At 40.3% G+C, this 12,217-nt stretch overlaps 1 protein-coding gene across 1 annotated transcript in view; it reads left to right on the forward strand.

The window, feature by feature from the left end:
- CNTN3 (contactin 3) overlaps window positions 1-12,217 on the forward strand; it is a 53,906-nt gene that overhangs the window by 21,964 nt on the left and 19,725 nt on the right. Inside the window, exons 6-8 of the mRNA XM_009645998.1 lie at window positions 1,071-1,207; window positions 3,457-3,586; window positions 4,832-4,982. Coding sequence (XP_009644293.1) covers window positions 1,071-1,207; window positions 3,457-3,586; window positions 4,832-4,982 — 418 coding nt within the window. The remainder of the gene's footprint in view (window positions 1-1,070; window positions 1,208-3,456; window positions 3,587-4,831; window positions 4,983-12,217) is intronic.

The raw sequence follows: 12,217 nt of genomic DNA on the forward strand, positions 1-12,217 counted from the left end.
CTTTTTTTTCTCCTAGTTGTTTAGATATGAGCGTTAAGAGATTTTCCTAAATTACCAATTCAGGAAAACCTTTTAAGGTAATCAAATTGACTGGAAAATTCTTTTGCCCTTATATGCCTCTATGTATTTGCAACCAAGTTTCATCCTACTTTTTATCTGTTTTCTCCGTATGCAATGTCCAGAATTTATCTTTTCTTGGAGAAGCAGCATATACTGAGATTATAAACTTTCTAGTAAATTGAATAAATTCAAAGAAAGTTCACACAAATTAGCTATAAACCAGTGTTATGTTCTGTGTGAAATAGCGCTAAAGGAATAGACTGCTGTTGTCTTTCATGCAGTGATGTTTATTTGCAAAGTGGGCTTTTTTTTTTACCCTATGAAAGCTGTAACAGATGTTTTAAATTCTGTCTTTACAGTTTCAGTTGTATTTTAGGTAATTCTGAAGGATGTATGGCATTAATATATCAAAATTTTGTTTAAAAATTAGTGATTTTTATGGACTTTATTAAGGACATATTCTGGTTTGCATCACCTAAATGCTGTGCTGAGACTAACACTTTCAAAAACAGTCTCGTATATCCAGGTATTCATCCAGTTAAGTACCGAGTAACGTTAGAAAACAATTTAAATGGTATTTAGAACTAAGGCTGACATACCATTACATTTTTTTAGGACTTAAAGGATTCTCTTTGGTGTTAATTTGATGATTTAGCGACATCAATTATTTAATTCCAGTATCACCACTGATTTCTTTGTCTTACATTTACCTCAATTTCAAAGTTGTGTTGTTTAATCGTTAGTGATTTTAATATTGGTTTCACTAGTTCAGCTTTAGTGATCCGTAATCTCAATTTTCTTTTGGTTTACTGCTTGTAATAAAAATGTATAAAGGGAACAGTGAGTAATTTGTTTCATTAGGTGACTTGAAGCAGAACCAGTGAGAACCTCTGTTGGTACATACCAGTCTACGCAGAGAATTGATGAGTGCTGTGCAAATTAACCCATTGATTCTCATATGGAAAAATAAGTTGTTAGGGTCTTTATTGTTATGTGTATTTCATCTGCAGCAAAACCTCACTGGATCCAGACGATAAAAGATATTGAAGTTGCTGTAGAGGACACCTTATACTGGGATTGCAGAGCAAGTGGGAAGCCCAAACCATCATACAGGTGGCTGAAGAATGGAGACCAACTGTCAATAGAGGTAACATTCTGTTTTAAAAACATGATGCTATGTAAAATTAACAATACTTCATATGAGAATTCACAAAGGTCTGTTAGTCAAGAGAAATAATAGTTGATACTCGTATGTTTGTCAAGAGCATCCAGACGGAGACTTCAAAAGCTGCAATACCAGAAACACAAAGACAAATTGTGTTGTACAAAAAGGTCCCAGCAAAAAGCAGATCTAAAAGCAATGATAGAACCATAGAAATATGTAAGGGAAGACTGGAGAAAGAAGCTTAATTGAAGTCTTGCATTAAGAACCATAAATGAGGGGTAGAGAACTTAAATGATTTTGTTATACTTGCTATTGGCATTTCATTAAAGGTAATAAGAAAACATAGTCAAACTTCTTGATTAAAATAGACAAGACTCCTAAAATTCATACTTGATGAAAAGATTGAAGTATAAACAGCAATGTAATGTAGGTAATTGTTTTAATACAGTTGTTGAAGTAAATTAATGGAATGGAATGCATTCGGTGAGCAGGGAAAAGAGATTGTACTTAGAAGATGAGATACTTGGTCTCCTAGATCAGAAAAGCAGAAAAGCCTCTGATACCCATATTGATGTTAAATCTCACTGCTTCATTGAGAAAACTGTCTGGTTCTGGTTATCAGGAATATAAACTGTGGGCTCTAGCCCATCGCAGGAAGGCATTTTGTCCTTGGCCAGTGCGTTGTGCTTAACGTTGGCACTCACAGTTGAAGAGGGAAGAGTGACTGCTCAAGTGAATTCAGTAGATGGCTATGAAAAATGATCTAAGTGCTGAAAAACATTTCCTGCCATTCAGAATGTTATATGCTCACTAAAAGGAATGGTAGTGTTTTGTGGACAGGTTAAATGAGGGAGTACAAAATCTCATTGCAGTGATTTAAGAGCATTGTTACTGTATCACACAAAGTCACTGAGGTAAGGTGCTTTTTTACCTCGGGAAGTACAGAAATACCTTCTCACATTCAGTCTTCCTGTTTCTCCACTTTTGAGTATTGGTGTCCAGCCCTTCGGCATGGTGTCACAGCATAAGTATGACTGGGAATATTTAAGGACTGTAAACTATAGAACTAACTCTTTGAAAGCCAGTGCTGAGGAGACATCAGAAGAGGAGTTCTCTGTGTATAGTGGTCAGTTGCCTTCAGCTCCTTGACTGCAATGATCCTTCTTCATGCTGGGCTTCCTCCACAAAAATCTGCTGGGGTTGTTGTGCTTAGCTCACCTTCTCCATAAACAAATCTTTTGTAAGGAAGAGTGAGAAGAGCAGCTTGAGGTGCCAGAGAGAGGATCGAGACATAGAGACTCAGGCTTGTTCCTCTTTGGGATTGCTTTGTCCTTTGTCTAACTGGCTGAGCACCTTGCAGTAAACTGGGAGGGGACCTGTCAAGGAAGGAGTTGAGCTGAGCTGGCCTGGCTTGCCCGTAGGTAGCCAGAGTCACCCTGCAGTGGGGCCAGCTGTAAGTACATACCCTTAAGAAAAGGGAGAGAGTGACTACCATTGCATTAGGCCCGGTAAGCCAAGTTCAGATCCAAAAAAAAAAAAAAAAAACCAAAACAGAAAGTGTTTTTGAGCAAACAGTTTGTTCTTTTGTCCATTCCTGTTTCCCTGGTTTTCCCTAAAGGAGAAGCTCCTTTGGTTTTGTCTTTGTCACTGGTTCCTTTTTTTACCAGTTCCTGCCACTCTGTCTTCCAGTTAGTCACTTCTTACCATAACTCGTTACCAAGAATAAGCAAGGTGAGAAGATCCCTATACTTCAGTAGCTTTCTCGGCTCTAAGGCACATAAATATGTGTCTTCCGCTTAATGAATGTTGGAATTTTTTCTGCATAGTATTACAGAGAGCTCATTAGCAAATGGCATGTGTGAAATCTCTAAATAGTATGAAATGCCAGTGCCATCTGTATAGTTTGGATACTCTGGTCTGTCGTGAGGAGCCTAGTATGATTTTGTCCGTATTTCTGGGGAAATACAAGGGTATTTGAGATTGCAAAGCCTCTGTGAAACGGAGCAAGTTTGAAGAATCTGTATCATACACTGTGTTACCAGGTGTCTGTATCTGATCACTGTTGCTATGCCATGATGCAGTCATGTCACTTATTTTAGACTGTTCTCATGATTATGCTGTTATGTTTACCCCGTTTATTGTATTTATGCTGTCCTTTTTGAATTTCTTACTTATTTTAAATTTTTCACAGGAAATATATCATCAATAAAGATATTTTTCTTAATATTCAGGGAAGGATCCAAATTGAAAATGGTGCACTTACAATATCAAATCTAAATCTGACAGATTCGGGCAGATACCAATGCATAGCTGAAAATAAACATGGTGTCATCTATTCAAGTGCAGAGCTCAGGGTTGTAGGTAAGATTTTCTTTTTTTCACTAAACGACAAACCTCGTTCTCCCTCTCTACACAGCCTCCACCTGCCTCGTGTTCCACCTCGTCGTGTTCTCAAATTTAACTCGCTCAGATGCTATCACTGAAATAAACATTTTTGTCGACCTAATATTTTTATCGGCAATGCCAAGGACTCGACTCATCTGCTTCCAGAGGATTTGCAGTCCAATCATTCAATTGCTTTAAACCAGAACCCAGCTAAATTATTAATTAGGGGCAGAGCAGAGATGGGGGCTTGGACATGGGCCCAAAGATGAAAACTGCTCGTGTGGTCTGGCGGCAACCCTGGCTCGGCACGTCAGTCAGCTGCACTCACCTTCTGCACCCCCGCTCCCCGGCTCCTGGGGGGAGCCATGCCATTTAAAAGCAATAGGCTGCTCTTCTGCGCAGCCTTTCTTGATGGAGGGGACAAGGGATTGTCATTCAGTCATGCAAACGGTGTGTGCTTGAGTCTGAAACAGTGGCAGCCGTTTGTTGGAGGGAAACGCTGAACTTGTACCTGCCTTATGCACTCATGTGCTTGTGCAATTCCTACCTCCGACGCAGACTGACTTCAAAACTAAGCCTTGTAAGAGCAATGTGTTTGGGGGACACGAGTTGGTGCCTTTCTGTTGTTAAGATTGCAGTCAGTCAGCAGACTGCTCCCTCAGCCTTGGTCTCCTAAAATACTGGATTTCCTTTCCAAGTTCATGGTTAGTATAAGTAGAAGCCATGTGCCTTTTCTTAACTGCTAGTTAATGCAGACTGTCCCCGTTGGGAATGAGCTGCGCTGTAGTTCTGTGTCATCTAACATACCTGATCTGACGCGCGTTCTCACACGCAACTAGAAGCCAACCAGTTGCTTGAGTTTTCGTGAGGCTGCTGGTGTTGGCTTAGACAAGTCATGTACGCTCAGGCTCAGCAAAGTGTAAACTTAGGCACGTGTTTAACGCTCGTTGGGTTCAGTGAGCTTCAGGGCGGATGAAGTCGGTGTGATCGTCTGTGCATGCTTCACTAGGTGAGGTACTCTGCATAACTGAGACCTTTACTTTTGTGCCTGTATAAGGAGGAGAAACACATAATTATCCAATAGAAGATGTGGTTGAATTAACTAATTCATGGGTTTAATTATGTTTGGAAGCTGAGAAGTGTCATGTAAGTGCTAAATAGTAGTATCATTAATATGATGAAAGGTGCTTTATTTCACTGTTGCTATCCCTTCTGTTTTAGCTTCTGCTCCAGATTTCTCCAAGAATCCAATGAAGAGGCTGATCCAGGTGCAAATGGGCAGCACGGTTACTTTTGAATGCAAACCCAAAGCTTCCCCTAAGGCCAAGTGCTCCTGGAAGAAGGGAGGTGAGCAGCTACACGAAAATGAAAGGTATCGAGTTACATTGGTTTATTTGTTTCAGTCTTACAAAAAGCTTGTTTATGTCTTTTTATGCGAATAGTGTCATCTGTAGATCCAAATAGTTGTAAAGTCTCTCTGAAGTCTGGCTGGCTGGGGGTGTTGTTTGGTTGGTTTTTAATTGTTATTGTATCTGAGCACTGAGAGTACATGCGTATTGCTTTCTTTAAGGTCAAGGGCCAGATTTTATTTTCAGTTTAATGCAGAGTTTGGCCTGATTTAGCGAGAACCAGGTACTGATAAAAAAATGGAAATACAAAGCTTATAAAGTAGTACTTAAAGCCTTTAGCAAAATACTCTGAAAATGCTGGCAAGGAGGCAGGTGAGGCGTATTACAGCCATGGTGATCATGTGGCTGGGAGGGAAAAAAGGAGGGTTTGGAAAAAAAAAAAGAATTCCACTTGGCAAAAGGTAATAATTGGTAGGTCCAGAATAGCACTCTTACCATACTAATATTTTCATTTTTACTGTTCTAGCGCTGTGTTTGTTTATATAGGAAAAGTTATTACAGAGATGACTCAAGATCGTGGGTCACACACACACACAAAAGCGTTATGCAAGGTTTTCCAGGGGATTGCAAGACAGACCTCATAAACCCAAACACTTGAGCTGAATGGTGACAGACGAAGATCAATATTGACAAATGTGCAATACGCTTTGGAAAGTAAAAGTGAAACAGTAAAACCACTTGTATCCAAGTGTTGTAAATTAACTGGGAACACTTAGGGAAGTAATGTAAGCATCACCGTGCACAGGTGGGTGCAAACATCTGCTCGGTGTCCGTTATCAGTTAAATAATAGAGCCGTGATATGTATGGGACAGAACAGAAAATAACGTTTAAAATTTCCTTATGCCATTACAAAAATTCATTCCCTTGGCTATTGTATTAAGTGCTGGTCATCTTCTCTCAGAAATATGGAGTGGAGGTAGATGACAGATGGGTGATGAAAATATTTAGAAGCGTGAAAAAATTACGATTGCATGACTTCAGGAAGAACTAAGAGGTGTGTGAAAGAAAATGAGATGCGTACTCATTATGAATGTACTTGTTCATACATATACTTAATTTCATGTGCATGTTGTGCAGAGGAAAACAGGAAAAGGAAATAAAAATACGCTTTCAGGTTCCTTTCAAGCAACTGTGAACTTTATCTACCAACGATAACCTACGTTAGCATTTCTTTAGTGCTTACGTGACAGTGAATGTGTTTTGGTGTTAGCAATTCTCAGTGGAGAGTTTGTGATTCATACAATATGTAAACATTTTTTTCCAGCGGTAACCGTTAATGCATTATTGAATTAGTCATAAACTAAAACTGCCCAAGTCTGCTGATCAAATTGTATAATCAAACTATGCAGGGGCATACGTCTCTGCACTCTGGAGGAGCCGTTTGCTTTGCACCTTTCCAATGTCGGGGATTACTGCCTTTTCAAGCTTTCTGTTTCACATCTTAATATTTGCATAGACTGGCAGTTTCAGGTAGTGAACTGAGACAGGAAGAAGAGCCCTTGAATGAAAGGTGTAATTAAGATAGTTACATATCTGATTTAGCATGAAACCAGGCAGTTTGGTACTTGGGGCATTCCAGCTACAGCACTTCAGCCCTCGGTACAGGCTCTAGAAACTCTGAGGAGCAGAATTAACTATTTGGGAGCTTAGTCTGCCCTGAGGTCAGCCTTTCTGCAGCCAGTTGCTGGAATATCTGAGTTAGATACAGACTGCAGTCACAGCCACAGCCGCAGAAGGTCACAGGGTTTGCCTGGGAGCAGTGGGGAGAGGATGACTGCGAGCGTTCCTCTTGCACCGCTTTGGGATCACCCTGTACTTGGGAGGATAATTCAGGGACAGTGGTATCACTGAAGTGTCCAAAAGTCCAGTAATGAGACTGAGGAAATGGAACATTTTGGTTTTGAAGGAGGATTGCTATGGCAGCGTGTTGTCATTTTGTGAATGAACACCTGCTCCTCCAGGTCTTGGTGGTTTGTTTTTTTTTTTTTTACAAAGCTTAGCCTCTCATCGGGAAGCCATTTCTGAACCAGGTGAAATTCTTCTAGTCCTGTTGCTGTAAAACACCATATCGTGCTTTTGTTCTGAAATTTCTAAACGCAAAAGATGCTACCAGCTAAGTCAAAACTTCTAGAGGCTGTGATTGAGAATATTATTTGCTCCATTGTAAGGATAGACTTTTCCTCATACCCGAAAGGTTTGGACGCTTGCTGTCATCTTCATCTGTGTAGCTCTGGCTCTTTCTTCACAGGGACCACAACAGTTTTCGTGTGTTCAAGTGTTAAGCGTTGTCAAATGTGGCAATTTGGCAGAAGATTAGGCATCTGTCATTACAGAGCTTGACACGGTACCACTGACGTGCTAGATGGCTGCAAGCCTGGAAGCAAGCGAGCAAAATCTCATTCAAAATAACACTGGGTGGTTTTTCTTTCTGTGTGAAACCTCCCATCGTCTCATAATGACATAGTATCACATTGATAAACAAATCAGTAACACAGGGCCACAACAATCTCTAAAACTCATGTGAAACCTGTTGCTTTTTCATGATTCTCATTTGTTCTTATTTTTATGGTCACTTTTGTGAAGCACGTCCATAAATGCATAGCATTTGATATTCTCCATTTGGGAAAATTCCTAATTTTTGTCCCCATACCATTTCCATAAAAAGGCAAGCAAGAGAAATGGTATCCTTCCCGTTCCTGCCTGTCTCTTGCTGGAGCTGCCTGGCATCAGCCTTCAGATAACCCGTGTGGGTTCGATTCATGATACTCAAAGCTGCCAGGCTTGCCTGGACCTTGCAGGGCTCCACACACGTCCAAGAGAAGAGCGTTCCAGCCTCTACTTCTACATTGCTCCACGAGCTCTCTGGGTAGGCATCAGGTCCGGTCTTAATGGCTGCTTTGCATTGCCCTTCAAAAGCAGGACCCACCAATTTCATTTGTGGTGATGGTACCAGGGTAAAGAAAGTAATGTTCAGTTTCTGAGAATTTATTGATCATACGTGTTGCTGCCTGCTTAGATTTATGGGCATAAATTACAGCTTTTAGTTCTGCAAAGTGCAGGTATTTCCAAAATATGGCCCAAAGTGTCTCCTGGTATATTTTTTGGCAGCACACTGTAAATGGCTTACAGAGGAAACATAATAACAAGCCAATAATCCTGAATTAATCTAAATGAAGTACACTCACCTTCAGAGAAAAGCAGAAATGTGATTATTTGCAGAAAGCGCTGGAGTTCATTACTGTCTGCTATGAATAACTGCAATTCATGACTTTCTTGCAGTTCTACAATTCTTGCAATTCAGGAAAGTGTTTCCAATTAGTAGTACATTTTTCAACCATTAACTACGTTTCTAATGGAGAAGTCTGTTGGAGGGGGTGTCTTTTTTAATTCCAGAAAAAGGGAGGAATGAGTTCCGAAAAGGGGTAATGCTGGCCACGGAGGTCCAACATGCTCTTTACCTAGGAGAGGTAGGGGAGGCAGAATGAGCTTAACTACACTTGGAGCTCAGACCTAGGGTAGGGTCTGGGCTCACAGGGCGCTCCTAAGGAGAGACAGAGAGAGACTGGGTGTGAGATGGAGACTGACATTCCCCTCCCTTACAATTGCCATTTGCTTGTAAAGAGCAAGAGGGAAATCAGAGTCTTCAAAGAGTGCAGCAAGTTATTCTCCATAAGTCAGTTCCTGCAAGGGAACAGCTTTTGCACTACATCCCACATGGATAAATACTGTATGGTTTCCCAAATTTGCCCTTGAGTAGTTAAAACCATATTCTTGTTGATTTTGGTAGGTCTGCTTGTGGTATAGTGGAGTTATTCAGTGCTGGGAGACGACGGGGACAGTGTAATGTTTGGGTTTTCATGTGAACGTACACAAATGTTGGAGCATGTCCTCTTCTGAGGATGTGCCAGCACGCTCCGCCAGTGCTCTGGTATAAAAACCACGGTTAGACAGTGCTAGTTTGGGCTGTACCTAAACTGGGAAGGCTTTCTGGAAGGCTTAGAAGCCAAACATGGCTTAGCATTGAGGGTAGAACTAGTCCTTAATGTCAGCTGTAGAAGTGAAAATGTTGCATGAGAAGCAGCAACATGGAAAGAATTGGTATGCTTTAAGAAAATTCCCATTTGAATAAAAAAAATGAAGCACAAATAACTCCATTACTTCCATGTATTCATAGTGTTCTGTCGTGAGAGAACTCCTGTTTTGCTGGAGGTACTGACCATATTACTTTAGTAAAGCCTGAAAGATTTTCATTTTGACGGCGCTGTTGCTTGTATTCTTAATTTATTTTTAAATGGTGCTGCGTTTTCTGTATGTAGAAGATTTGGATAATGACTCAGTAAATTTTAATTAAATGAGCTGAATATGATATGTCTTGTGGAGGGAAGAAAATCTCATTCAAAATGGATTCATGGGCGCTGCACTGAGAAGTCTCTCAGTGTTAAGAATACAATCTTGCTGCTTGTTAGTTTTGCAAAATATGTATGGGGGTTTTTTAGAATATCTTGAATAAAGAGAGCTAGACCATAAAGAGTAGTGGAATACAGAGAGAAGTGAAAGCGTAGGGGTCACTGTAGAACATGCAGAAGGAAAGACAGAAAATGGGAATTAAATTAATTGGGTATTGAAGAAAGATATGCCTCCCACCAGAATGCAGTTTTGCACCTTTGAAATAAATAATTACCAGGAATTCTCTTGTCTTGTAATGACTGCCAGACTAGGTACTGAGGGCACCTGATTTACCTGGCACAGGTAATTTTTTACCCTGTATTATGGCTATAGTGTGTACCACCACACTAGGAGCAGCTTGTAGTTACTCAGGCTGTTCCTTGCCAACCATCTGATGTTACAAGGCCTTTAAAAAATTTCTCTATTTTATTTGCATTAGCCACAACTAGGTTTTGCTTATTCCAGATTAATCTGGAGCACCTCCTACTGATACCAGGCCATAGCCCCCAGTGTCTCCAGGTAGAGAGAGCAGAGGATGCAAACTGTAGGTGCCTTCACGTACCTCCTCTTGTGTTGAAAAGCTGGCCTGGGACACCTCCATCTCCAGATGGATGTGCTTCTATTTTCCTTTTATCCTCCAAAAAAGGAGGATTAGATGTTTAACCAAGGTTAAATACTCTTTGATAATGGTTTAACTCATGAAAAACGGAAGACATACCAAAATATGCTGCAACCAAGATAACCCCTTTAAAGATTTCTTTAAATATTTTGATGTATGTGTATGATTTTAATTGATATCTAGCACTAGACGGTTGCTGCATGTCAGCTGTGGTGGGTCCTGTGCTCCTGGCTCAACTACCTGGCGGGAAACAAGGGATTTTGAGATCATGTGGAGCAGTGTTTTACCTGTAAACACATCCACCTTTATTCCTAGGTGTTTCTAGATTTACCAAGACCAGAAAAAGACAAAAAGATGCTGGGAACTTTAACTTCACAAAAAAAGCATTCCAGGGCAATTCTCTTTAAAATCTCCAGTTTCAGCATCTTTTAACTGTGGCAAAGTGATGTCAAATTAAGGGGGAAAGAAAAGAGGAGAAATAATTCCTGATAAAATGTTGCATGATTCTTAGAAGCATCAGTTACTGGTTTTATCTTCCCTACGGTTTGAATTAAGTATTTTTATTTCATTTTGCATTACAGTTTGAAATGCTGTGATGTGGAAAGTAATGCATTTACTTACCAGTACTTCAATAGGAGCGCTTTTTTTTTGCTGACTTTCTTGTTAATTAATCTGTTTTAATTTAGTTGGAATTTGATTGATATATAAAAAGGCAGTTTTGACCCACTTTTCCACTGTTCCTTTGTACTGAAGTGTTATGAACTGGAAAGCAATATGTTTATGTTTATTATCATACCAATAAGGATCTGAAATAGTTGGCTTTTCTGCTGAATAATCTGACAAAAAAGGCAGTGATTACTTAGTTTGATTCTGTCTGTTATGTTAATAATAAAATATTGTCGCAGAAAGACGAGCAAATTTGCATTCATTAACCGTTTCATTAATGACACCAAATTTCAGGTAGCAGCCTTGTGGTCTTGGATCCTGAGGGATATTCTGGCCCTTAGTCATGTGTATATGGTTGTACCGCACCAACATTTCAATTTAACAGGATTTTGGTCGGTAAGGCAAGGCTACCCCTAGGTAGGGCGAACCCCTAGGCAATGCTGTCCCAGTTCTCTGACCAAGTAGGTATGGGGACAGTGCATGCAGAACGGCTTGAGTCTTACACTACAGATACTGAAGCTGACAGATCTCATATTGGCATCCTGGAGCACCGCTTGCCCTCTAATCCCGGATGATACTTGTTTCAATATCCGAAAATAGGAAAATTTGGTGCAGTCTGTAACAATAGTAAAATACTTTATCAGTATGCGAAGTACATGCACTCATTTCACAGTTGGATTTCTCCATGGTCAGTTATGACTAAGATAATTAATAACACAGTACAGTGTCATGTATAAAACCTGACAGTCTGGATAGAATTGATGGAGGCTGTAATCCCACTGACGTCCCTCAACTGTCTGGAAGATCTGTAGTGCCAAATACCTGCTCCTACTTTGGGTGGGACAGGAGGACTCCTGCACTTTTACCAACACGGGCCTCTCAAGTCAGGAACCCTGAAGTGGGTAAATCCCTCTCCCCGTTCTGTTGACCTCAGTCAGAGGGCATGGGCATGAGTTAAGACATTGTTATTGTAGGTTTGTTTAGTTGGGGGGGGTATGCCATCCCTTTGACTATTGGGAAAAAAAAGAATCTTCTCCAAGAGTAATTCCCCACAATTTTGCTCAAGAGTTAGCGAGAGATGATGATTTTGTCAATGATGTTTTGATCTGATGACCAAACAGGTCCTAAATCAGCCTCCAGTTGTGCAAATGGTTATGTGCCAAAGCATTATTCTGCCAATTATCTCTATTTCACAGGGGTAAAAGTTTCTGCCATTTGCTAGTGCATCAAAGTGTGCAGGTTGTTGAAAACGGAATTCACTTTGAAAATTGCTGGCCTTCAGCAAAGTGTATTGGAAAAATGCTTGTAGATACAGGGAGCACCAAAGGATGTGTTATTTTTTTGTGTTAGAGAACTGGATCGCTTCCTGGCAGCGGGCCAGCCAGAGTACATTTGTTTTATCACAGCATGCTACTATCTAATAATTTTAAGTATACTAAAAGCTTCGGTTTGTCTAATGTTTCAGC

The sequence above is a fragment of the Egretta garzetta genome, unplaced genomic scaffold (assembly GCF_000687185.1).
Source record: "Egretta garzetta isolate BGI_Z169 unplaced genomic scaffold, ASM68718v1 scaffold228, whole genome shotgun sequence".
NCBI lineage: Eukaryota > Metazoa > Chordata > Aves > Pelecaniformes > Ardeidae > Egretta > Egretta garzetta.